Raw genomic sequence first — 21,957 nt, forward strand, 5'->3', positions numbered from 1 at the left:
TTCTTTCTATTCTTAAATGCTTTGTTCATTCATCTCCAACCTAGAAAGTTCCTGCTTTATCTAAGATCCCTGCTGAGTTGTCTTTCAGACTGGCTTTTCAGCCAGGTTGAATATATTTGAAAAGGGAAAAAAACAAACCAAGGCATTTACACAGGGTTAGTCTAGGAGCTAGAAGCTAGCTAGGATTAATACCATAAACCGAATCTGATCCTGGCTGGTTCTCTCTGATGATAGGCTAGCATTTGTCCTTAAATTATAGATTATGTGTATTAAATTTTTTAAAAAGTTTATTTATTTTGAGAGAGAGAGCATGTGTGTGCGCTCATGCTTGGGATGGGAGGAGCGCAGAGAGAGAGGGAGAGAATCCCCAGCAGGCTTTGCACCGTGAGCGAGGAGCTGGACATGGAACTCCCAACTCACGAACCGTGAGATCATGACCTGAGCCGAAATCAAGAGTCTGGTGCTTATCTGACTGAGCCACCCAGATGCCCCTATAGATTATATTTTTGAACTAATAATTATAAGGTAAAAACAAACACTCTGGACTAACGACTATAAAGACAGATCTGTACCCTAGTGATTAAAAAAACAAATCTTTGTTAGAAAATTAGTTTTCTCAGCTTTTAGGATGGAAGGAACTCCAGTAGTCCTTGAGATTCTTTGGGAGTTTCAGTGTTTGAGGTAGCCCAATAAAACTGAAACTTTAGCCCACCGGAAGACTAAAATATTAAATTTCTTTGTTTCTGGCCTTAGTGCTGTCAACAAAATCCTGATTCTCTTATCTAATTATAGATGCCGGTCAGTAGTTAAGTGCATAATTAAAAATAGGAAAATTATTGGGGCACCTGGGTGGCTCAGTTGGTTAAGCATCCGACTTCTGCTCAGGTCATGATCTTGCGGTTCGTGAGTTTGAGCCCCGCGTCGGGCTCTGTGCTGACAGCTCAGAGCCTGGAGCCTGCTTCGGACTCTGTCTCCCTCTCTTTCTGCTCCTCCCCTGCTCATGCTCTGTCTCTCTCCTTCAAAAATAAATTAAAAAAATAGGAAAACTATTCAATAAATGCAGTTGCAAAATATTTCAAAATGAGAGAGCTATGGGATCATAATAGATGTTCTTACTGATGAGGATAGATTGGGAAGTATTGCTGTAGAGGAGGGTGAAAAGTTGGGCCTGGTTACAATTTTTCAGGGAAAGTAGCAGGGAGAAGTGCTGCCAGCAGGGGGCCAAAGAAAATAAATTTATGTTTAAAGAAGAGTCCCTAGTGGGAGTTTGGATTGAATAATAACCAATATTAAGCTCGAGAAACACAGGATAATAAAGGGTGAATAAAAATAGTGATTTTTAGAGGTCCCTGGGTGGCTCAGTAGGTTAAGCGTCTGACTTTGGCTCTGGTCATGATCTCACAGCTTGTAGGTTCGAGCCCCACATCGGGCTCTGTGCTGACAGTTCAGAACCTGGAGCCTGCTTCGAATTCTGTGTCTCCATCTCTCTCTGCCCCTCCCCGGCTTGTACTCGGGCTCTTTCTCAAAAATAAACAAACATTAAAAAAAAAAAGTAGCTATTTTTGAAAAATTTGTACTTTAATTCTGTGGCTTAATATATAAATGTCATATACCTATGTAATCCACATTGCCTATAACAGTTACCAGTGGGCTTGAGAAATCTCTTCTCTGTGTTTTCCGTGACTTCCAGCTAGTTCTTTTTCCAGGAGTCAGCAACAAATAGCTCCTCACACTGTTTCTGATGCTGGCAGCTAAGATGTAAATTGTAAGTCAAAGTTTGCAAACCATTGTGAGTATCACTTGGCTTATGAACAAATCGGTGAGGAAATGGAACTGCTTAAAAGAAGTTTGTTGTATAGGTGGTAGAATGGCAGAATTATACTAAGGAAATTTTACCCACTAAAAATTACATAAAGGACTAATCTTGCACTGAACAGTTCTAAAATTCTGTCATTCTGATCTGTTATTTTTAAAAACGTCAAATGTTTTATGAGGACTTTAAGATACAAAACAGATGAACATATGGGAAGGGAAGCAAAAATAATATAAGAACAGGGAGGGGACAAAACAGAAGAGACTCTTAAATATAGAGAACAAACAGAGCGTTGCTGGAGGGGTTGTGGGAGGAAGGATGGGCTAAGTGGGTAAGGGGCGTTAAGGAATCCACTCCTGAAATCACTGTTGCACCATATGCTAACTAACTTGGATGTAAATTAAAAAGTAAATAAATTATTAATAAAACAAAAAATAAGATAAAAATAAAAATGTCACCCAAGGGTCATTTTTTTCTCTGAAACCTAATGTTTGCCTGGGATTAAGTTCTTATGTTTTCTTATAGCCTCCTTCCACCCTCCTTCCTTCCTAGCACTTAAACTGTGTATTAGATCAGTGGTTCTCAAAGTGTGGTCCCAAATTGCAGCATCAGTATCACTTAGGAACTTGAGAAAATGCCAGTTCTTAAGACTTACTACAGACGTACTGAATCAGAAGCTCGGGTGAGATGTCCTTTCATCTGTGTTTTAGCAAGGCCTTCATGTGATTTTGATACCCACGAAAGTTGGAGAACCATTGCCTTATACTCTTACTGTCAACATTGTTCCTTTATAACAGACCACGCCACTGTAGTTCTTAACATAGTGTGGCAAGCACAGTAGATACTTGATTATTTTATTTTTTTTTTAATTTTTTTTTTCAACGTTTATTTATTTTTGGGACAGAGAGAGACAGAGCATGAACGGGGGAGGGGCAGAGAGAGAGGGAGACACAGAATCCGAAACAGGCCCCAGGCTCCGAGCCATCAGCCCAGAGCCTGACGCGGGGCTCGAACTCACGGACCGCGAGATCGTGACCTGGCTGAAGTCGGACGCTTAACCAACTGCGCCACTCAGGCGCCCCAGATACTTGATTATTTTAGAGCACAGGTGTATTTTGTCAGGAGCTGTTAGGACAACTGTGAGACATCATCTACCTTGTAAGAAAACGTGGGAAGAAGAGACTAAAATATTGGAGATTTGTCCTTTCCTCGTTTTATACCACAGTTGCTTGGGAAGCCTGCACAGAAAGGTCAAGAAGTATGGACCAACAATAAGATAAAGCTGGGGGACCAATGAGCTATAGTTTGGTACATTATGACATGAGTAATGGGCCTTAGCAATTGTTTCCCCATCATACTGTGAATGTAAGAGTAGAAATCCTAAACATGATTGTAGGGAAGAAACTTCATAGCTAGGAAGGCTTGTTAGCATTACATAAATACAATTTAAATTGCCTTGTTAGGACTTTTTGGTGAAAATGAGTGATTCTGGTTACCAAAGTTTTTGAAAGATTGATTTATTCAGTATAAATATTTAATCCAGGGCACTGAGTCTTCTTTATACCCCATGTCTATATAGATTCTTCATGTTCAGCAACTTTGATTTTTCTTTTTTTTGTAGGCACAGGACTGTTACATAGTCAAGATCATGTCTCTCCTAAAACACCTTATAGTAAAATAATAATAAATCAGAATGAAGGGACATTAAATGGAGACATAAACCACCTGTTATGGGAGTATGGGGGAATAGTTAAGACTTTGGGGATCTAGGCAGGCTTTGAGGCAGTTACTTTGAAACTTTGCCTTTTTTTTTTCCTTTTAAGTATTTTTCCATAAGTTTGTTTACTTTCAAAGCTTTGACCAACTGTTACGTCAAAGGCCAAAAAAAAAAAAAAGTGATATTTTAGTTTCTATTGTGCCTTCCTCCAGTGAACTCAAAACTTCTCAAAGTGAGATTTGAGTAGATATGACATCTATATTTTGAATGGCAGCTCCCTAATTAATGATGTTTTATCCCTTAAGACTAGGGTGGCCAACGTGTTGTTGTTGTTATCCTAGGATAATTATTGTTCCCCCCTTCATGCTCAAGAGTATCCTGGTTTGAAGGAAAAATTATGTGGTCACACCAATCAGTTAAGACTACATGGCTTTTTAGGGGACGATACCATATACCTAAAATATGATAAAGGAAGACATCTTTGTCTTTTGGGCTATTTTTCCTAGGAAACATTTTCTTAAAGTTTTTTTTCAAAGGTTTATTTATTTTTGAGAGAGAGAGAGAGAGAGAGAGAGAGAGAGAGACTGTGAGCTGGGGAGGGGCAGAGAGAGAGGGAGACCCAGAATCTGAAGCAGCCTCCAGGCTCTGAGCTGTCAGCACAGAGTCCAATATGGGGCTTGAACTCACAAACCATGGGATCATGACCTGAGCTGAAGTTGGATGCTTAACCAACTGAGCCACCCAGGTGCTCCACCTAGGAAACATTTTAATTTTCATATAGTTTGGTGTTAATATACCAAAGTGTAATTTAAAAAATTCAAAATATGTGTAAGGCCTTAGATGAAAATCTTGTTTATATTATGTAAATACAAGGGAGCAAGTCAGTAGCCCTCCTTTGTACAAAGTATACTAGAATGTGCTAGATTCTATAGGTATCTAGTTATTCTCCCTTCTATTTTCTGCTTTAAAGGGGAGAAAAAGATCATCTGAAAAGGATCTAGAAAGTATTTGGGTAGGAATAAGTCTCATAGGGTCAGAAAATATCCATTTGATTATAATTTCTACTTTTAATTGTAAGTCTAACTATACCTGAACTAATTAGTAAACTAGCAAAAAACTGAAGTCATTATTTAAAATATTTTTTTTAATGTTTATTCATTTTTGAGAGAGAAAGAGAGAGCACAAGCCAGGGAGGGGCAGAGAGCGAGGGACACACAGGATCCAAAGCAGGCTCCAGGCTCTGAGCTGTCAGCACAGACCCCTATGCGGGACTGGAACCCATGAACCATGTGACCATGACCCGAGCTGAAGTCAGATGTTTAACAGAATGAGCCACCCAGGTGTCCCTGAAGTCATTTTAAAATTAGCTAGCTGCAAAAAACAAAAAACAAAAAACAAAAAACAAAAACAACAGGTTAAAAGGAACAAATTTTGGCCTGTTATAAATTGGGTCTTGATTCAGTTTAAGCACCAAGTATGTGAATATCTCCTAGATGCATAGCACCAGGCTAGTGATGTATGGTATAGCAAATACAAAGCAGCATGTGATTCTGACTTCTCTTTTGAAGATTTGTGGTATGGCTGAGGTTGGACACCTGGTAAGTTTAAATGTGGTGAGGCATAAGAATTCGCCTTAAAAAAAAAAACAACAGCTAGAAAGAGATTTCAATGGTTGAAGGGCAAGGGGTAACATTTAAAAATGAACAGAGTAGCAAAGAATAAGGTGTATATAAGATTGGAATAACCTGACTTCTATGGAGTTAAGAAGGGAGATTTGGAGACATGCTCCAGACTCAGCTTCTCATAAAAACGATATCTTTTTTGTTTGTTTTGTTTTTTAAAGTAGTCTCCATGTCTAACATGGGGCTTAAACTCACAACCCTGAGATCAAGAGTCACATGCTCTACTGACGGAGTCAGATGCTCCTAAAAACTGTATCCTTTTTTTTTTTTTACTTCTTTTTGAAGTTTTTATTTTTTTAATTTACATCTAAGTTAGCATATAGTGCAACAATGATCTCAGGAGTAGATTCCTTAATGCCCCTTACCCATTTAGCCCGTCCCCTCTCCCACAACCCCTCTAGTAATCCTGTTCTCCATATTTAAGAGTCTCCTATGTTTTATCCCCTTTCCTGTTTTTATATATTTTTTTGCTTCCCTTCCCTTATGTTCATCTGTTTTGTATCTTAAAGCCCTCGTATGATGAAATCATATGATATTTGTCTTTCTCTGACTGACTAATTTCGGTTAGCATAGTACCCTATAGTTCTATCCACATAGTTGCAAATGGCAAGGTTTCATTTTTTTGATTGCCCAGTAATACTTTATTGTGTGTGTGTGCGTGTGCATATATATATATGCACACGCACACACACACATATATACCACGTCTTCTTTATCCATTCATCTATCGATGAACATTTGGGCTCTTTCCATACTTTGGCTATTATTGATAGTGCTGCTGTAAACATGGGGGTGCATGTGTCCCTTAGAAATAGCACCCCTGTATCCCTTGGATAAGTACCTAGGAGTGCAATTGCTGGGTTGTAGGTTAGTTCTATTTTTAATTTTTTGAGGAACCTCCATATTGTTTTCCAGAGTGGCTGCACCAGTTTTCATTCCCCAAAACTGTATCTTTTAAACATTGAAGGTTTGTACAAAATTAATTGAAGAAGGTTGATATGATGGTCATGTAGTACATGACTTGGAGTAGGAGAAAAATAATCGGAGGATAAAGAATCTGATTAAGGGGGCGCCTGGGTGGCTCAGTCGGTTAAGCGTCTGACTTCAGCTCAGGTCATGATCTCATGGTTTGTGAGTTCGAGCCCCACGTCTGGCTGTGTGCTGACAGCTCGGAGTCTAGAGCCTGCTTCAGATTCTGTGTCTCTCTCTCTGCCCCTACCCTGCTCACGCTCTGTCTCTCTCTCTCTCTTAAAACTGAATAAATGGTAAAAAAAAGAAAAACAAAAAAGGATATGATTAAGGTTACTGTATTTCCTGCACTAATAAGGGAAATAGGCAAAAAAGCCCTCTAGCCTTTTGGTTGACAAATGAGGATATGAAAACAAGGAAGACTAAAAAACCAAATGAAGCCGGTCACAGGAAGGATATTCTTTATTTAAATAAATAAAAACATACTAAGATGCCAACAATGGCTGGAGTTGTTATCTAAAACTTGACAGTTAAGATTTCCCCAAAGTTTGAAAAAGGACAATACATTTTCTGTCTGCTGGCTCTTTAATCCACAGCTTCTCCATCAGTTTTTCTGACCTATGGGTAGAAAGAGAACATTAAAGTAGTGTCATTTTTTATAGTGTTTTTATAGAAGACCTAAGCTCGATATGTGTTAGTTGCATTTCAAATAGAGTTTTAGACAGCTCTTTCTCCATACTCTGACTTAAAGCCATTGGGACTTTCTTTGCATTCTACTATTTGGTGTGGAGAAGGACTTAGAATAGAAAATATGGTTTATTTTTTTAAACAATAAAAGTTTGTCTAAGAAACTTTGAAGATTTAGAATACGACATTAGTGATTAGTTAAAACTGTTAATATCCTAGAACTATGATACTGTTAGTTTTTTTTGAGAGAGTGCAAGTGCAAGCATAAGTGTGAGAGGGGCAGGGGCAGAGGGAAAAGGAAAGTGAGAATCTTTTTTGTTTTTTATTTTTATTTTATTTTTTATTTATTTATTTATTTATTTATTTATTTATTTATTTATTTATTTTTTCAACGTTTATTTATTTTTGGGACAGAGAGAGACAGAGCATGAACGGGGGAGGGGCAGAGAGAGAGGGAGACATAGAATCGGAAACAGGCTCCAGGCTCTGAGCCATCAGCCCAGAGCCCGACGCGGGGCTCTAACTCACGGACCGCGAGATCGTGACCTGGCCGAAGTTGGACGCTTAACCGACTGCGCCACCCAGGCGCCCCTCTTTTTTGTTTTTTAAATGTTTATTTATTTTTGAAGGAGAGAGAGACAGAGTGTGAGTGGGGGAGGGGCAGAGAGAGAGGGAGACACAGAATCCGAAGCAGGCTCCAGGCTCTGAGCTGTCAGCACAGAGCCCATCGTGGGGCGTGAACTCACAAACCGCGAGATCATGACCTGAGCCGAAGTCGGATGCTCAACCCACTGAACCACCCAGGTGCCCTGAAAGGGAGAATCTTAAACAGGCTCCACAGCCAGTGTGGAGTCCGACTTGGGGTTTGACTTCATGACCCCAAGGTCATGACCTGAGCATAAATCAAGAGTCAGACACTTAATTGACTGAGCCACCCAGGGACCCACTAGTTTAAAAAAGTTACTCTACCTTTTCTCCAGGACTTATAGTTGTTAGGATGTTTTTCATCCATAGTCTCTTTTTTTATGTCTCTTGAGTCACTGTAGAAGATAACCAAAAAAGGAAAATTAGTTGGAGACCAGCACTGAAGATTTAGTTTAGATAACCAGTTCTAGGGGATTAAAATCACTTTATAAAAAAGGTTTATTTATTTATTTTGGGAAAGAGAAAGGGAGAGTGTGCATGAGTGGGGGAGGGGTAGAGGGAGAGAAAGAATCCCAAGCAGGCTCTGAGCTGTCAGCACAGAGCCTGGTGTGGGACTCCATCTCACAAACTGTGAGATCATGACCTGAGCCAACGTCACAAGTCAGATGCTTAACTGACTGAGCCACCCAGGTGCCCCAGAGATTAAAATTACTTTATCACAAATGGTTGATATTATTGTCAGAGTAGGAATTATTGACTTCGTGCAAGCTTCTGTTTATACAGTCCCTTTGTACTTCCCATACCCCTGTACACGTGGTGGGTAATTCCATCGATGGCTTCTTTCTCTCTCTATTTTTTTAATTTTTTTAATGTCTTATTTATTTTTGAGAGACAGAGACAGAGTACATTCGAGTAGGGGAGGGGCAGAGAGAGAGGGAGACACAGAATCTGAAGCAGGCTCCAGGCTCTGAGCTGTCAGCACAGAGCCTGATACGGGGCCTGAACCCATGAACCATGAGATCATGACCTGGGCTGAAGTGGGACACTTAACCAACTGAACCACTCGGGTGCCCCTCTAACTCTTGTTTTTAAGTTTACTTATTTTATTTTAAGAGAGAGAGAGAGAGAGAGAGAGAGAGAGCAGGGGAGGGACAGAAAGAGAGGGAGAGAGAGAGAGAATCCTAAGCAGGCTCTGCACTGTCAGCACGGAGCCCAGTGTGGGACTCAAACTCACTACCCAAGAGATCATGACCTGAGCCGAAACCAAGAGTCAGATGCTTAACCTACTGAGCCACCCAAGTGCCCTGGCTTCTCTAACTCTTAGATGTGCCCTTCAAGCTTGTTAGGTTGGGGATCCTTGTTAGGTTGGTTCATGTGTAGTATAATAATTATTTTCCCTTTACAATTTTAGGAATTGTTTTTTTTTATTTTTGAAAATCTAAGATAGAATTGAGAACCTGTGTAATCAAGTCCTTAATGGATTAAAGTCCTAAGTGGAGCCTTAGGGAGGGAATGGAGGTACTCAGAGCCCATGAGTATAGGTTTTTAAACATTTATAATTGAAGTTTAGGCATCTGCCAGGTCTGTGACATAGTGGCCATCTAGCTTTAAGAATTGAACTTAAAGGTATTTTTCTCTCTGTTCCAATAACTTTAAAAAAATTTTTTATAAAAAAATTTTTTAGAGAGAGTATGCAAGCGAGGGAGAGAGACAAAGGGAGAGAGAGAGAAAGAGAGGGAGAATCTTAGGTTCCATGCTCAGCACAGAGCCTAATGTGGGGCTTAATCCCATGACCCTGGGATCATTACTGAGCCAAAATCTACACGCTCAGCTGAGTGAGCTACCAGGCACCCTACTATTCCAATGACTTCTGTAAGATGATTTATCTTACCTTTCACAAACCAGCATTTTTGGAGCAAATGTCTTAAGAACAAATAAAGGAGAATGATATGTGTTATCTAGAAACAAGGAGAGAGGATGGAGATGTGATACAAGTACTAAGCATTTTTTTTTAATTTTTAATTTTTTTAAAGTTTATTTATTTTATGAGAGAGAGGAACGCATGCTGAAGGAGCAGAGAGAGGGAGAGAGAGAGAGTCCCAAGCAGGCCCTGCCCCATCAGCATGGAGCCCGATGCAGGGCTCGAACCCATGAACTGTGAGACCATGACCTGAAGAGTCAGACACCCAACCGATTGAGCCACCCAGGTGCCCCAGTACTAAGCATTTTTAGATTGTTGCAGAGAAAGCTAGTTGGCAGCAGAGATTTGAATCTCTCTTCCATAGTTGTTGCTGGGAATTGCCTGTGCCACCAGGGACAACGTTCCCACCAGTTTTACCTTAGGTGTGGCCATATGATTAGTTTTTGCCAATGGAATGTGAGTGGAAGTATTTTCTTCTGGGTCAAGCTGCTTAAGAGGCACCCGCACCTCCACTGTCTTTTTGTGGCAGTTTGGGAAGCCAAGCGTGGAAGGTGACAGTCACAGATGAAAAGAGCCTGTGGTCTCAATCCACCATCCCCACTGAATGCTTGCATTGGGTTACACAAGGAAACTTCTGTTGTGTTAAACCAGGATATCAACACAACTTGAACTTTATCTGTTAAAGGAACTTGCATTATTCTAATACACACATACATCTTTATTTAATACTTATCTTATAAGGTAGGTGTTATACCTTTATAGGTGAGGGAGATGTGGTTGAGAAGTAACTTTCCTTATGGCCACAGCATATAGTTGAACCTAGACTGACTGAAAACTAGTGAATTCTTTATGGCATGCTACATTTTAGAGAAAGGATATCACTTGAGATGGGATAAATCCAAACCTTTTAGACTACAAGTTTCAATTTATACCAATACTTTTTTCTATGGAAAGTGACCAGATATTGGTAAGGTAAGATTCTTTAAGCTGTTATAAATGATTTTTGGTTTTAATTAGATCCCTTTTTGCTGGGTTGCTTCTCCAGATGCAGATGAAATTCCCAGATTTATTTGACTGTGTTGAAGGATTTTGTGGGAGGAGTATTAAGACTTAATTTATCCAGGACTACAGTACTTATCAGCTATGAAGGGCTTAGAGTCCAAGCCTTCACTTATGGCTGTGTTCACTGTTTCACCCTTGCTCACCTATGTTCCAGACATCAGGGTCTAGAATCTGATTGGCAGTATTAGAAAGTTTTTCATTTGGCTCCAAACTCGGAGAAATAACCTTTGGAAGATTAAATGGCTCTGAAATAAAGCAGATCAGAAGTTGTAGAAGTAGAGTAGAAGAGTAGAAACTTCCTTTTGTTTTTCATTCCTCTTAGTGGGCTAAGACTTCCCTAGTTATGAAATATGGAGGGCAAGTGGCAATAGAACTTGATGCCACTCATCTATCCTCCCCCCACCCCCCCCCCCTCAAAAAGACTTACCATCATCTACAGCAGTTCTATTGACACAGTTAGCCTCATGTTCCTTGAGCCTTTTGACTGGGACCACATGGCAAGCATTATATTTGCAATTAGCCATCTTTTTAGCTATCTTCAGATTTTTCTAAAAGAAAAAGGCTCTTGTGAAATGGCTGTTAGGTTTTGCCTGTATTCTACCCTCCATTCCTTTCAGGAAATGCTGAAGACAAACCATTTCCAACATTAAGAACTGCTAAGTGCTATGTATGGTCAGAAGCTTGTTCTTTTTTTTTTTTTTTTTTTTTAATCTTTTAACTTTTTATATTGAGCTTATATTTCTTCCACCAGTGATTTAACATTTTTTAAAAAGTTTATTTATTTTAGAGAGAGAGAGAGAGATTGAGAGAGGGAGAGAAGGGGAGAGAGAATCCCAAGCAGGCTCCACACCATCAGCACAGAGCCTGATGCAGGACTGGAACTCACAAACTGAGATCATGACCCGAGCTGAAACCAAGAGTGGGATGCTTAACTGACTGAGCCACCCAGGTATCCCAACATTTTGTATTAACCAGGAAAACGTACCTTTCTACATGATGCCAGGTGGTACTGTAACCTGCTGGCTGGCATCCTGTGGTTTGGGTCATAAGGACATATTTCTAGGACTTCTGGCTCCATGAGGCCTAAATAGTAGGAACCTTGGGTTGACAAAGAAAATATTGACATTTAAGATCAAGTAGTTTTGACATAGGCCTACTTTCTGTTCTCAAAAAAAGAGGCAAAGATACGGGTATCTCCCTATGAAAGTTTTGCATGTCTAAAGCAATAGCCAAGTCAGCTAATAGGAGAACTTCACGGCTTACATGCCTTGGAAAACTAAAAATGAACATTTATACATATATTTTAGTCTTATGGGTTCTTTTGAATAGAATTCTGTGCCCCCAAATAGAGTATTAAACAGACAAGGCTCTTTGGAAAGCTCACAGTACTGGGGTAAGATGAAATTCAGCACCATCAGCTTGAGTGTTCAGGAAAGCAAGGCCGGGGCAGCTGGTTCCTTTACAGTTCAGCATTGCTCCCTTCCTTCTCTTTGCCAAATCTATCTAAATTAAGCCCTTTGCTAGACAAAGATGCTACTTGTCAGATCAGCATAGCCCTTTTGGGGAGAGGGGAATAGAAGAATGAACAGTACCATGTTCAAGTTCAGGCTACTTTATAATTATCTGCGAATGCCAGTCTGAAATCTTTAAAGTTGTACGTATCAGCATATGAAGACTCCTAGAAAGAACTAAGAATATACCATCTCAAATCTGCCACATTTGACTGCCAATAGGAGGCCTACTTTCCCTTATGGCTAGCTGTCTTTAGCTATCCTAGCAGACATTCACTTCAAGGACTCCCAAGTTTCCAGGCAACAGCTACAGCTGAGATTTCTGCAAAGCAGGGACAGCATAGTCTGATTGAGATGGGGGGGGGGGGCGGGGAGAGGATCAAGGCAGAGTGGCATAAGAAGGAAGGATAGAAAAGTGCCTAGAATAGCCCATTTCAATTCTGCTTTGGATCATGCCTAGGGCATAGACAAAGGGCACAGAGCTAGACTGTTAAATGTCAGATTTTCCTGAGAGCATTTAGATGATTAAGTCCAGGGATTTACACTCAGGTGCCTTTCAGGAACGCAAGCCAGGGTGGCTCTTTCAAGCTTACACTGCATGTTAATGATAATATTAGAGCCACGAACACTTATTATAAAGTGAATTGGCTTTCTGGAAAATAACACCTGCAGTATAATCCAGTATCATACAGTTATCTTTAGATTCTTAAAGATAATAGAAGAAGAGCTTTAATACTAAAATGTAGTCTTCAGATAACCCCAAACTCTTATTTTATCCAGCAGCCTAGAAAAGTATAAAGTTTGATCAGACTGATAAGGCTGGTCTTAACAAAGAGTGCTTCAAAAGTGGCAGCAAGAATTGGTAAGCTTGGACCGTTCGTCTAATTATCGATAGCTGAATATCCCATGTTGGGAGGCCAAGACTATAATGGAGGCCATTTGATTTAATACGTATTAGACTTGGCGAGAGTGTTGTAGCCTCGAAGCTACTTTGACAATTAAACTGAGTCTAGAGGCCTTTGAGACCTCTTACGTTATTCTTGAAGCAATGTCTCTCAAGAATCTGAAGGGAAGTGTGTGAATCTGAAGAGGGAAACAATCCTACAAGTCAGAACAAGGCAAATTTCGCAGAAGTTTGGGGTGAGGGAGAGCAAAGTACCTTTGTCAAGTGATGTAAATCAACTTTCTGTTCAAGCTACTCAATTCCTCTTCTCCCACCGTATGGTCTACGGTTTCTCAAGAGGTTTGGAAGTTTTTGATGTCATAGTTAAGTCTTGAATGACTGTTTTTCAGTCTTGGTTGTGCATGAAAATCACTGAGTAGTTTTAAAGTGACAGATCTTCCAGAACTAGCAGATCAGAATCTTCACACATGAGGTCTGGCTGACTGTGGCTTTAAAAGAGTTCCACAGGGGATTCTGACTTGTAGCCGGGGTTACTAGGCCCTGCCCGGGGGTAATTGAACCACCCTCAGAAGGGTTCTTCCAGTTTCCAGGAGGAACTGCTGCATGGTCTTTCCAATGAAGTTTCTCTAAAGTCTACCAGTTGGAACAATTAGTCCCATCTTTAAATCTGGCCTTTTTCTTTATGCGATGCCAAGTACAATTTCACAGAAAGTGACATAAGCTCATCACATACTAAAAACACCCAAATTTTACTTTCTTTTCGGCATTCTTAATCCAGCGTACCAGGCCTTGAGCTGAATGTTTACAAACACCACTTCTACAGGTATATGAGGAATGTAACCACTTCTACAGGTACATGAGGGATCACCACGGTTCTATAGATTAGGAAACCAACTCCGTGAGTGAGAGAGACCCTGAAGTTACAAAGCTAGCACATGTTTGAATAACATTAGTATTATTTGAGGTAATATGTACAAAAGCACTTAAAGTACCGGGTCCCTAGTATATAACTAGGTCATCACTTCGTGTGTAGGACCTTAATACAGTTCCTTTCGGTAGGAACTGTTATCAATATCTCCATTTTGTAGGCAGGGAAACTGGATCAGAGCTGCTAAATGATAGAGTTGGGATATGGACTCAAGCTTTATGGCTCCATAACCTGGCTTCTTGCCTCTAAATCATAAGGCTTTGTCCATTGGACTCAACTACATTCAAGCCCAAAATCTGTCCTATGCCGAAATGTAGGGTTTTCACATATACTAAATACAAGCAAATAAGTGTTTTCCAGTCTCCAGCAATCTTACAGTTCAGCTGGGGTGGCAGTAGAATATGAAACAGGCAGTCAAAGATGGGACCTAATTTAGATGTAAAATATGTGGTAGTGACCAAATACCGCAGGAGTTCAGCAAGGGCCGGACTTAGGACTCTTTGAGCCAGATCCAGAAGATCGAGTAGGACTTGGGTCAGCAAGAGGGAAAGCACACGTCATGAGAAAGGCAGAAATGAATGTGGCACATTCACAGTAGACTACTAGGCTGGTCCCTGCTGGGTTGGGGAGTATGTGTTTGGGAACAGGAGAAAAGATTGGCTTGGTATGGAGAGTCTTCAACAAAATTTTCAGGAGGATAACAAATGCAAGCGAAAAAGATCCAATGAAACTATACTAACCTGTTAAAAAGGCTGCGGCTGTATGGCAGCTGTGCTTCCTACCTGTTGGTGCCTCAGCAACTGCTCTCAATCTCCCCCATCAAGGTGAAAGACCAGTAGAAATCCCACCAATGTCCTTAGTAGAACCTGGGTTTCTTTGAGAATAGCAGGTAATTCAAATCTTCAGGGCCAATAACACCTCATTCCAGGCCCCTAGCTTTCTAGGGATTCTATCTAGTAAATAAACTGGAAGGCAGATTCTGTTTTCCAGGAGTATAAAGTTTCCCTTAGGGATGTTTGAAATTTTGTGTAAGCACTGTTATCTTGTTTCTTTAAAAGAGACATTATCTTGAGAACAAACGTATTAAGATCTGTATATAATAATGCCAATCAGCTCTCCTATCCCTCCATCCCAGGATTTATTGGAATAATGTAAGAGCCCTGGATATGGAAAATGAGAATGATTGAAAAGTGGAAGGGGGTGCCTGGGTGGCTCTGTCGGTTAAGGGTCCGACTTTAGCTCAGGTCATGATCTTGCGGTTCATGAGTTCGAGCCCCGCATCAAGCTCTGTGCTGATGACCACTTGGGAGCCTGGAGCCTGCTTCAGATTCTGTGTCTCCCTCTCTCTCTGTCCCACCCCCACTCGCGTTCTGTCTCTCTCTCCCTCTCTCTCAAATAAATAAACGTTAAAAAATTTTTTTAAAAGAAAAGTGGAGAAAAGGTATTGGAAAGGAAGTAGATATGAAGACAACTCTGTAATATAGAATTTTTCTGAGGACGTTCTGCTTTTCTCCTTGAAAGAAACATGAAAGTGAGTTGGTTTTCTTGAATTAGGGAGCTAAGGCCTGGTTAGAATGGCAAGAATTTTTTAGTGCTAAAATTTATTCAGCCTTCTAAGATTTAAAGTCTATTAATTACTTTTCCCTTGTTAATCTCAGTTAATATGTTCTTCATGTGGCCTATTTCCCAATTTAGTCTTAATAATTCAACAAACAAGTCAGCATCTTTACTAAGTGGTTGAGTCCAAGAGGTGGTGTTCTAGATCAATGTTTCTCAACATGTATTTGATGGAATATTTGCACCAAATCCTCCCATGGTACTTAGAAATGCAGATTTCTAGGCCTCACTGCAGAGTTACCAATCCTGAATCTCAGAGGATAGGGATTGATCTCAGTTTCTTAAGCACCTTTAAGAGCTATTGTACTAGAGGGGCGCCTGGGTGGCGCAGTCGGTTAGGCGTCCGACTTCAGCCAGGTCACGATCTCGCGGTCCGGGAGTTCGAGCCCCGCGTCAGGCTCTGGGCTGATGGCTCAGAGCCTGGAGCCTGTTTCCGATTCTGTGTCTCCCTCTCTCTCTGCCCCTCCCCCGTTCATGCTCTGTCTCTCTCTGTCCCAAAAATAAATAAACGTTGAAAAAAAAATTAAAAAAAAAAAAAAAAAAAAAAGAGCTATTGTACTAGATGGGGGCCTGGGTGGCTTGGTAGGTTAAGCATCCAATTCTTCATTTCAGCTCTGGTCATGATCTCACAGTTTGTGAGTTCAAGCCCCACATCGGGCTCTGCTCTGACAATGTGGAGCCTGCTTTGGATTCTCTCTCGCACTGTCTCTCTGTGCCTTCCCCACTTGTGTGACTGTTCTCTCTCTCAAAATAAATAAATAAACTTAAAAAAAATAAATGAACTCTTGTGCAAGAGCAGTGGTTCTCAAACTTGAGAGTACATTGGAATTACTTGGGAGGCTTATTGAAACACAGAGTGCTGCATGGGGCGCCTGGGTGGCGCAGTCGGTTAAGCGTCCGACTTCAGCCAGGTCACGATCTCGCGGTCCGTGAGTTCGAGCCCCGCGTCGGGCTCTGGGCTGATGGCTCAGAGCCTGGAGCCTGTTTCCGATTCTGTGTCTCCCTCTCTCTCTGCCCCTCCCCCATTCATGCTCTGTCTCTCTCTGTCCCAAAAATAAATAAACGTTGAAAAAAAAAAAAAAAAGAAACACAGAGTGCTGGACCCTACCCCAGAGTTTTGGATTCAGTAGGTCTGGAGTGGGTCCTGGGAATATGCATTCTAACAAGTTTCTAGATGATGCTGATATGACTACATTTTAAGAATCACTGTATTAAAGTATTGTGAAAGATATGAAGAAGTATTAGATACAATTCCTATCATTAAGGGGCTTATGATGTGGTTGGGGGAGATAAGTCATATACTTAAAAATATAGTGAAGAATATGGTGTTCTGTATAGTATTTGACACTGGAAGGGATAATGTGGAGGATTTGGGATTTAATCTGGGCCCTAAAAGATGGATAGGCCTAAGGTTCAGCTGAGAATAACATAGGTGTTCCTTTTTTTTTTTTAATTTTTTTTAAACATTTATTTATTTTTGAGAGACAGAGACAGAGCATGAGCAGGGGAGAGGCAGAGAGAGAGGGAGACACAGAATCTGAAGCAGGCTCCAGGCTCCAAGCTATCAGCACAGAGCCTGATATGGGGCTCGAATTCACAAACCATGAGATCATGACCTGTGCTGAAGTTGGACACTTAACCGACTGAGCCACCCAGGCGCCCCTAACATAGGTGTTCTTGATGGGGATATATAAAAGAGAAAAAGCATAAAGGTGGATGGGAGTGGGGTAGTCGATACTTGTTTGTCTGGTGCAGAGCTTTTTATAGGACTCTAGTGAAGGGGTAAGGCCAAAAAGGTTGGTGCTATACTGTGAGGAGCCTTGAAAGCCTGTCCCTCTCCCCTGCCTCCACCAATTTCACAGTCTTACCAAAAATGCTACACAGCTAGAAAGAGGAAGTGTCTCCTGCTGAGTGTGCAAGAGGAAGCACAAGAAGATTCTGAAGGTCTGTGAGCTGTAATGACTGCTTTCCCCCATGAGCCAATTGTAGAGGCTACAGGAAGACCAGCGCACCAACCAGGCTGGGTCCCTCCGCCCAGGGGGTGTCACCACCTGAGCTGAAAGTGTTTGGGGAGATTCGGCATTGCTGTCCGGATACTCCTCTCTTTCGGTGGCCATCATGTCTTTGACCTCTGCCTACCAGCATAAATTAGCCGAGAAGCTCACTATTCTGAATGATCGAGGTCAGGGTGTTCTCATCCGAATGTATAACATCAAGAAGGTAAGCATGAACAACTGGGCCAGTACTAATTATTCCAGCAACAGTAGGGCAGGGGACCCCGTGGCTGGCAGTTCCAGGGGCTGGACTCCTCTTCTTTCCCACTGGCCTTCAGTCACTCGGATTACATAGGCCAGCCAGTGTAGGAAGGCAGAACGGGAGGCTCTTTTTAAGGGCTTTCCCCTTCTCGATATGATTCTCGCCCCAATGAGAGTGTCTGCTTTCTGCTGGGCATATGGAGGTAGGAAATAATTTTGTTCTGAGTCACTTGAATAAGGTCTGGGATCTAGAATTCTGGGTCTCATTGTTTATTGTTGATCTCCCATACTCTGAAGACATCCAAAGTTGGGTCTCTGGCAAAAACTTTTCCATGGAAGTACTTACCTAAAAGGAAAAAAATAGATATTTCAATAAAATATGGGTAGGTGCCTTCTGAGATACTTAGAGTCTGAGAATTCATGCTCTGGTTGTGTGTGTATGCTTAGGATAGGATCTGTTGAGTTGAGAGAGGCTGGTGACAAGAGTGAGACTAGGCGGGGGTGGGGGGTGGGTGGGGGGCAAGGAGCTGGGCCTAGGGAAGTAAAGAGATAAAGACAGGGGCGGGAGTAGGGAGTTTCTGGAAGAGAAAATAGGGAGAGGGAACTTTTATGCATTTTGTAATAAAACAAATCACCAGGAACATGGTTTGTCTGACCCCGTGACTCCTACAAATGCCCTCTGGGTGAGATACTTAGATATGGACATAATTGTGACACACTTGCCCATGAAGTCTAATTCAGGAGCAGCTGCTTTTCTCCTTCCGGCTTCAGCTGAGGGGTGGGGAGAGAGCTTCCTCTTTGCGCTGGGGCCCCAGCAGACGCTGAATTCGCTGAATTCTTCTCCGTGAGACAAGATACCCAGGTTGTTCAGCTCTACTGATAGTTGGCTTCATGTCTTGGAGCTTGTTCCTCGTCTACTTAACAGTAGACTTTCATAATGCTTTCATAATGAATTCTCAGATTCCCTTTCCATGAGACTGTGTGAGAATGAATGCTGCAGGGAGGGGTATGTTTGGAGGGACAGGAGAAAGGGTTGAAACAGAGTGTGCTTTATTGGTGCAGACTTGCTCAGACCCCAAATCCAAGCCACCTTTTTTACTGGAAAAGTCCATGGAACCTTCTCTCAAGTATATCAACAAGAAATTTCCCAACATTGATGTCCGAAGCAGCACGGTGAGAACATGATCCCTCTCCTCTCTTTTCTCTGAAATTATTCTGTGCTTGGATGGCTTGAACTCTCCTCTTTTAACTGCCTTTCTTTGAACTTGGCAGGGGATAGAGTAGCCTCCTTTTAGTTTTCCTGGGCTCAACAACAGGGCTTCAGGCTCTTGTAATCTTGAGAGTTCTGAGATAAGATGGGATTCTCTCAGGGTAAGCTAGAGCAAAGCATTGCCCCTTTCTCCGTTGCAAGATTCACGAGAACACTTTGTTCTTATAGAGGAAGACAGTTTGATCAACCCAGCAAGGTACATTTATTTTACCGTTGTTCCTGTTTCCCCCTCTGTTTCCTTGCTGATTATCTGAGAATCAGGCATCTCGTGGAATGTTCCTTAGTTCTCCTCCATTAAATATTAGCCCTAGATTTCTTACCATTATACGTATAGCATCTTCTCATTCTGCTTCTTTTGACTTTAATATAAATGGCAAGCCTCTTTGACTGAAAGAGACCTTGAAGTTTCCTCTCATTTAGCACTCTGTATCTAGTCAAGATTATACGCATCATCTTACCTAGAGACTCTCCTCTGTTTAAGACCTTCAGAGCATTGGAGATTTTCCAACTTTGCCTGTCAGTGTATTTCAAGTCTTTTCAAGAATGTTTTAGGCATGACTCCTATTCTTCTTGGATTACCTTGAACAATTGTGTTATTTTGTGTTTTAAAATTTTTGCTTTGTGTTTCCCTCAGCAACATTTAGGACCAGTACATCGAGAAAAATCTGAGATAATTAGATTCCTCATCAACTACTACCAGTCATTTGTGGATGTCATGGAATTTCGGGTGAGCTCTCTCTAGCCTAGGACCCCAGTATAGGCATTATCCTTCTGAGGCTATTCCTTCTTTAGTAGATGTTCATTTATGTTTCTTAACATTGTTTCTTGAAAAAGTAAGGGATTGGGGCTCCTGGGTGGCTCAGTCGGTTGGGCGACCGACTTCGGCTCAGGTCATGATCTCGCAGTCCGTGAGTTCGAGCCCCGCATCGGGCTCTGTGCTGACAGCTCAGAGCCTGGAGCCTGTTTCAGATTCTGTGTCTTCCTCTCTCTCTCTGACCCTCTCCCATTCATGCTCTGTCTCTCTCTGTCTCAAAAATAAATAAACGTAAAAAAAAAAAAATTAAAAAAAAAAAAAAGTAAGGGATATGTACTGATGTGGAAGGATATCTTGGTTAAAGAAAAACAAGTTATAGTGTATGATATAATTACATTTCATTTATGGGGCACCTGGGTGGCTCTGTTGGTTAAACGTCTGATTCAGCTCAGGTCATGGTCTCACGGTTTGTGAGTTCAAGCCCTGCATTGGGCTCTGTGCTTACAGCTTAGAGACTGGAGCCTGCTTCAGACTCTGTGTCTCCCCCTCTCTCTGCCCCTCCCTGCTTGTGCTGTCTCTCTCTCTCTCGAAAATAAATAAACATTAAAAAAATAAAAATAAATAAATAAAAGGATACATAGGCTTGTATATATATATATACATATATATATATATATATATATATATATATATATAGTGTTAGTATGTACTTGGGCAGATTTGGAACGTTATACATTTAACTGTTAGGAATAACTACCTGTGGGAGTAGACTATGATTAGCTTTAATTTATTACAGCGTATATATTTAAGCATTATTAAGTATTCAAGTATTTTAAGTACCATTCCCCAATATTTTATTACAAATCTGAAAAATTTCAAGAATATTACAATGAATATGATTCTATTCTTCTCTTAGATTTCCTAATTGTTAGTATTTTACCATGTTTGCTAATCTTTATTGTTTTCCTGAACCATTTGAGTTAGTTGCAGATGTCGTGCCATTTCCCTTCCTAAATACTTTAGCATACATCTAAGAACAAGAATATTTTCTTACATAATCCTAATATAATTATCGCCCTCAGGAAATGTAACATTACTGCAATATTATTAGTTTTAGCATACAGTCCGTGTTCACATTCTACTAGTTGTCTCACGTATAACACATTGGATTTAGCTGTCATGTCTCTGTAGTCTTTTTTTTTTTTTAATTTTTTTTTTTAACGTTTTATTTATTTTTGAGACAGGGAGAGACAGAGCATGAACAGGGGAGGGTCAGAGAGAGGGAGACACAGAATCTGAAACAGGCTCCAGGCTCTGAGCTGTCAGCACAGAGCCCGATGCGGGGCTCGAACTCACCAACCGCGAGATCATGACCTGAGCCGAAGTTGGCCGCTTAACCGACTGAGCCACCCAGGTGCCCCTGTAGTCTTTATTTTTAAAAAAAAATTTTTTTTTTCAATGTTTATTTATTTTTGGGACAGAGAGAGACAGAGCATGAACGGGGGAGGGGCAGAGAGAGAGGGAGACACAGAATCGGAAACAGGCTCCAGGCTCTGAGCCATCAGCCCAGAGCCCGACGCGGGGCTCGAACTCGCAGACCGCGAGATCGTGACCTGGCTGAAGTCGGACGCTTAACCGACTGCGCCACCCAGGCGCCCCTCCCCTGTAGTCTTTAGAATAGTTCCCAACCGGTTTTTTTTTTTTTTTTTTTTCTTTATGTCTTTGATGACACTGACTTTTTGGAGTCCAGACTAGTTATTTTCAGAATATCCCTCAATTTGGATTTGTCTGATTTGTTAACTCTCTGATTGTAGTTTTGGTAGCAATACTACATAGATATTTTCTTTGTGTTTTAAATAATGAGCGGGTACTATTTTTGTAAATGTAAACAAACTGTAAAAATTATTTGGTATGATGTTTTTGAAGGGCAAATTGATGATGTGTTTCAAAAGTCTTAAAAACACACATTTTTTTTTTTTTTTTTAAAGTTTATTTTGAGAGAGTGAGAGAGAGAGAGAGAGAGAGAATGAGCCGGGGAGGCATAGAGAGAGGGAGAGGCAGAATCCCAAGCAGGCCCTGCTCTGTCAGGATAGAACCTGACGTGCCGCTCAAACTCACCAACCATGAGATCATTGACCTGAGCCGAGAAGAGTCCGTGGCTTAAGGGACTAAGCCCCCAGGCATCCCTAAAACACATACTTTTTAATGTAGTAATTTTATTT

General features: G+C 41.1%; 2 protein-coding genes across 4 annotated transcripts in view; one reads left to right on the forward strand and one right to left on the reverse strand.

The window, feature by feature from the left end:
* Window positions 1–6,628: 6,628 nt before the first annotated feature.
* On the reverse strand, window positions 6,629–15,032 carry LOC123592033 (gametocyte-specific factor 1-like). Of its 3 annotated transcripts, XM_045466830.1 has the most exons (8): window positions 13,167–15,021; window positions 12,089–12,184; window positions 11,482–11,594; window positions 10,924–11,044; window positions 10,640–10,741; window positions 9,405–9,471; window positions 7,838–7,908; window positions 6,629–6,799 (listed from the first exon to the last, which is right to left on the reverse strand). In XM_045466830.1, exons 3-8 carry the CDS (start codon window positions 11,572–11,574, stop codon window positions 6,786–6,788), a joined length of 468 nt encoding a protein of 155 aa, XP_045322786.1. In that variant the 5' UTR covers window positions 11,575–11,594; window positions 12,089–12,184; window positions 13,167–15,021; the 3' UTR covers window positions 6,629–6,785. The 3 variants fall into 3 exon arrangements, with proteins under 3 accessions (XP_045322786.1, XP_045322784.1, XP_045322785.1); XM_045466828.1 differs by lacking the exons at window positions 6,629–6,799; window positions 7,838–7,908; window positions 9,405–9,471 and adding an exon at window positions 9,709–10,110 and having other exon boundaries at window positions 13,167–15,032; XM_045466829.1 differs by lacking the exons at window positions 6,629–6,799; window positions 7,838–7,908; window positions 9,405–9,471; window positions 12,089–12,184 and adding an exon at window positions 9,709–10,110 and having other exon boundaries at window positions 13,167–15,032.
* A 2,473-nt stretch (window positions 15,033–17,505) lies between these two features.
* NCKAP1L (NCK associated protein 1 like) overlaps window positions 17,506–21,957 on the forward strand; it is a 40,091-nt gene continuing 35,639 nt past the window's right edge. Inside the window, exons 1-3 of the mRNA XM_045466831.1 lie at window positions 17,506–17,676; window positions 18,774–18,884; window positions 19,616–19,708. Coding sequence (XP_045322787.1) covers window positions 17,575–17,676; window positions 18,774–18,884; window positions 19,616–19,708 — 306 coding nt within the window. The 5' untranslated portion in view covers window positions 17,506–17,574. The remainder of the gene's footprint in view (window positions 17,677–18,773; window positions 18,885–19,615; window positions 19,709–21,957) is intronic.

Source organism: Leopardus geoffroyi, chromosome B4 (assembly GCF_018350155.1).
Source record: "Leopardus geoffroyi isolate Oge1 chromosome B4, O.geoffroyi_Oge1_pat1.0, whole genome shotgun sequence".
Classification (NCBI taxonomy): Eukaryota; Metazoa; Chordata; class Mammalia; order Carnivora; family Felidae; genus Leopardus; species Leopardus geoffroyi.

Bases quoted from the DNA above. Each gene is read 5' to 3' on its own strand.
- LOC123592033 (XM_045466829.1), bottom strand. From the start codon at position 11,574: ATGGAGCCAGAAGTCCTAGAAATATGTCCTTATGACCCAAACCACAGG. The intron at 11,045-11,481 runs GTACGTTTTCCT...TTTTTCTTTTAG, and splicing joins ACCTGGCATCATGTAGAAAG to AAAAATCTGAAGATAGCTAA. The intron at 10,742-10,923 runs GTAAGTCTTTTT...GCTTTATTTCAG, and splicing joins TAGAACTGCTGTAGATGATG to AGCCATTTAATCTTCCAAAG.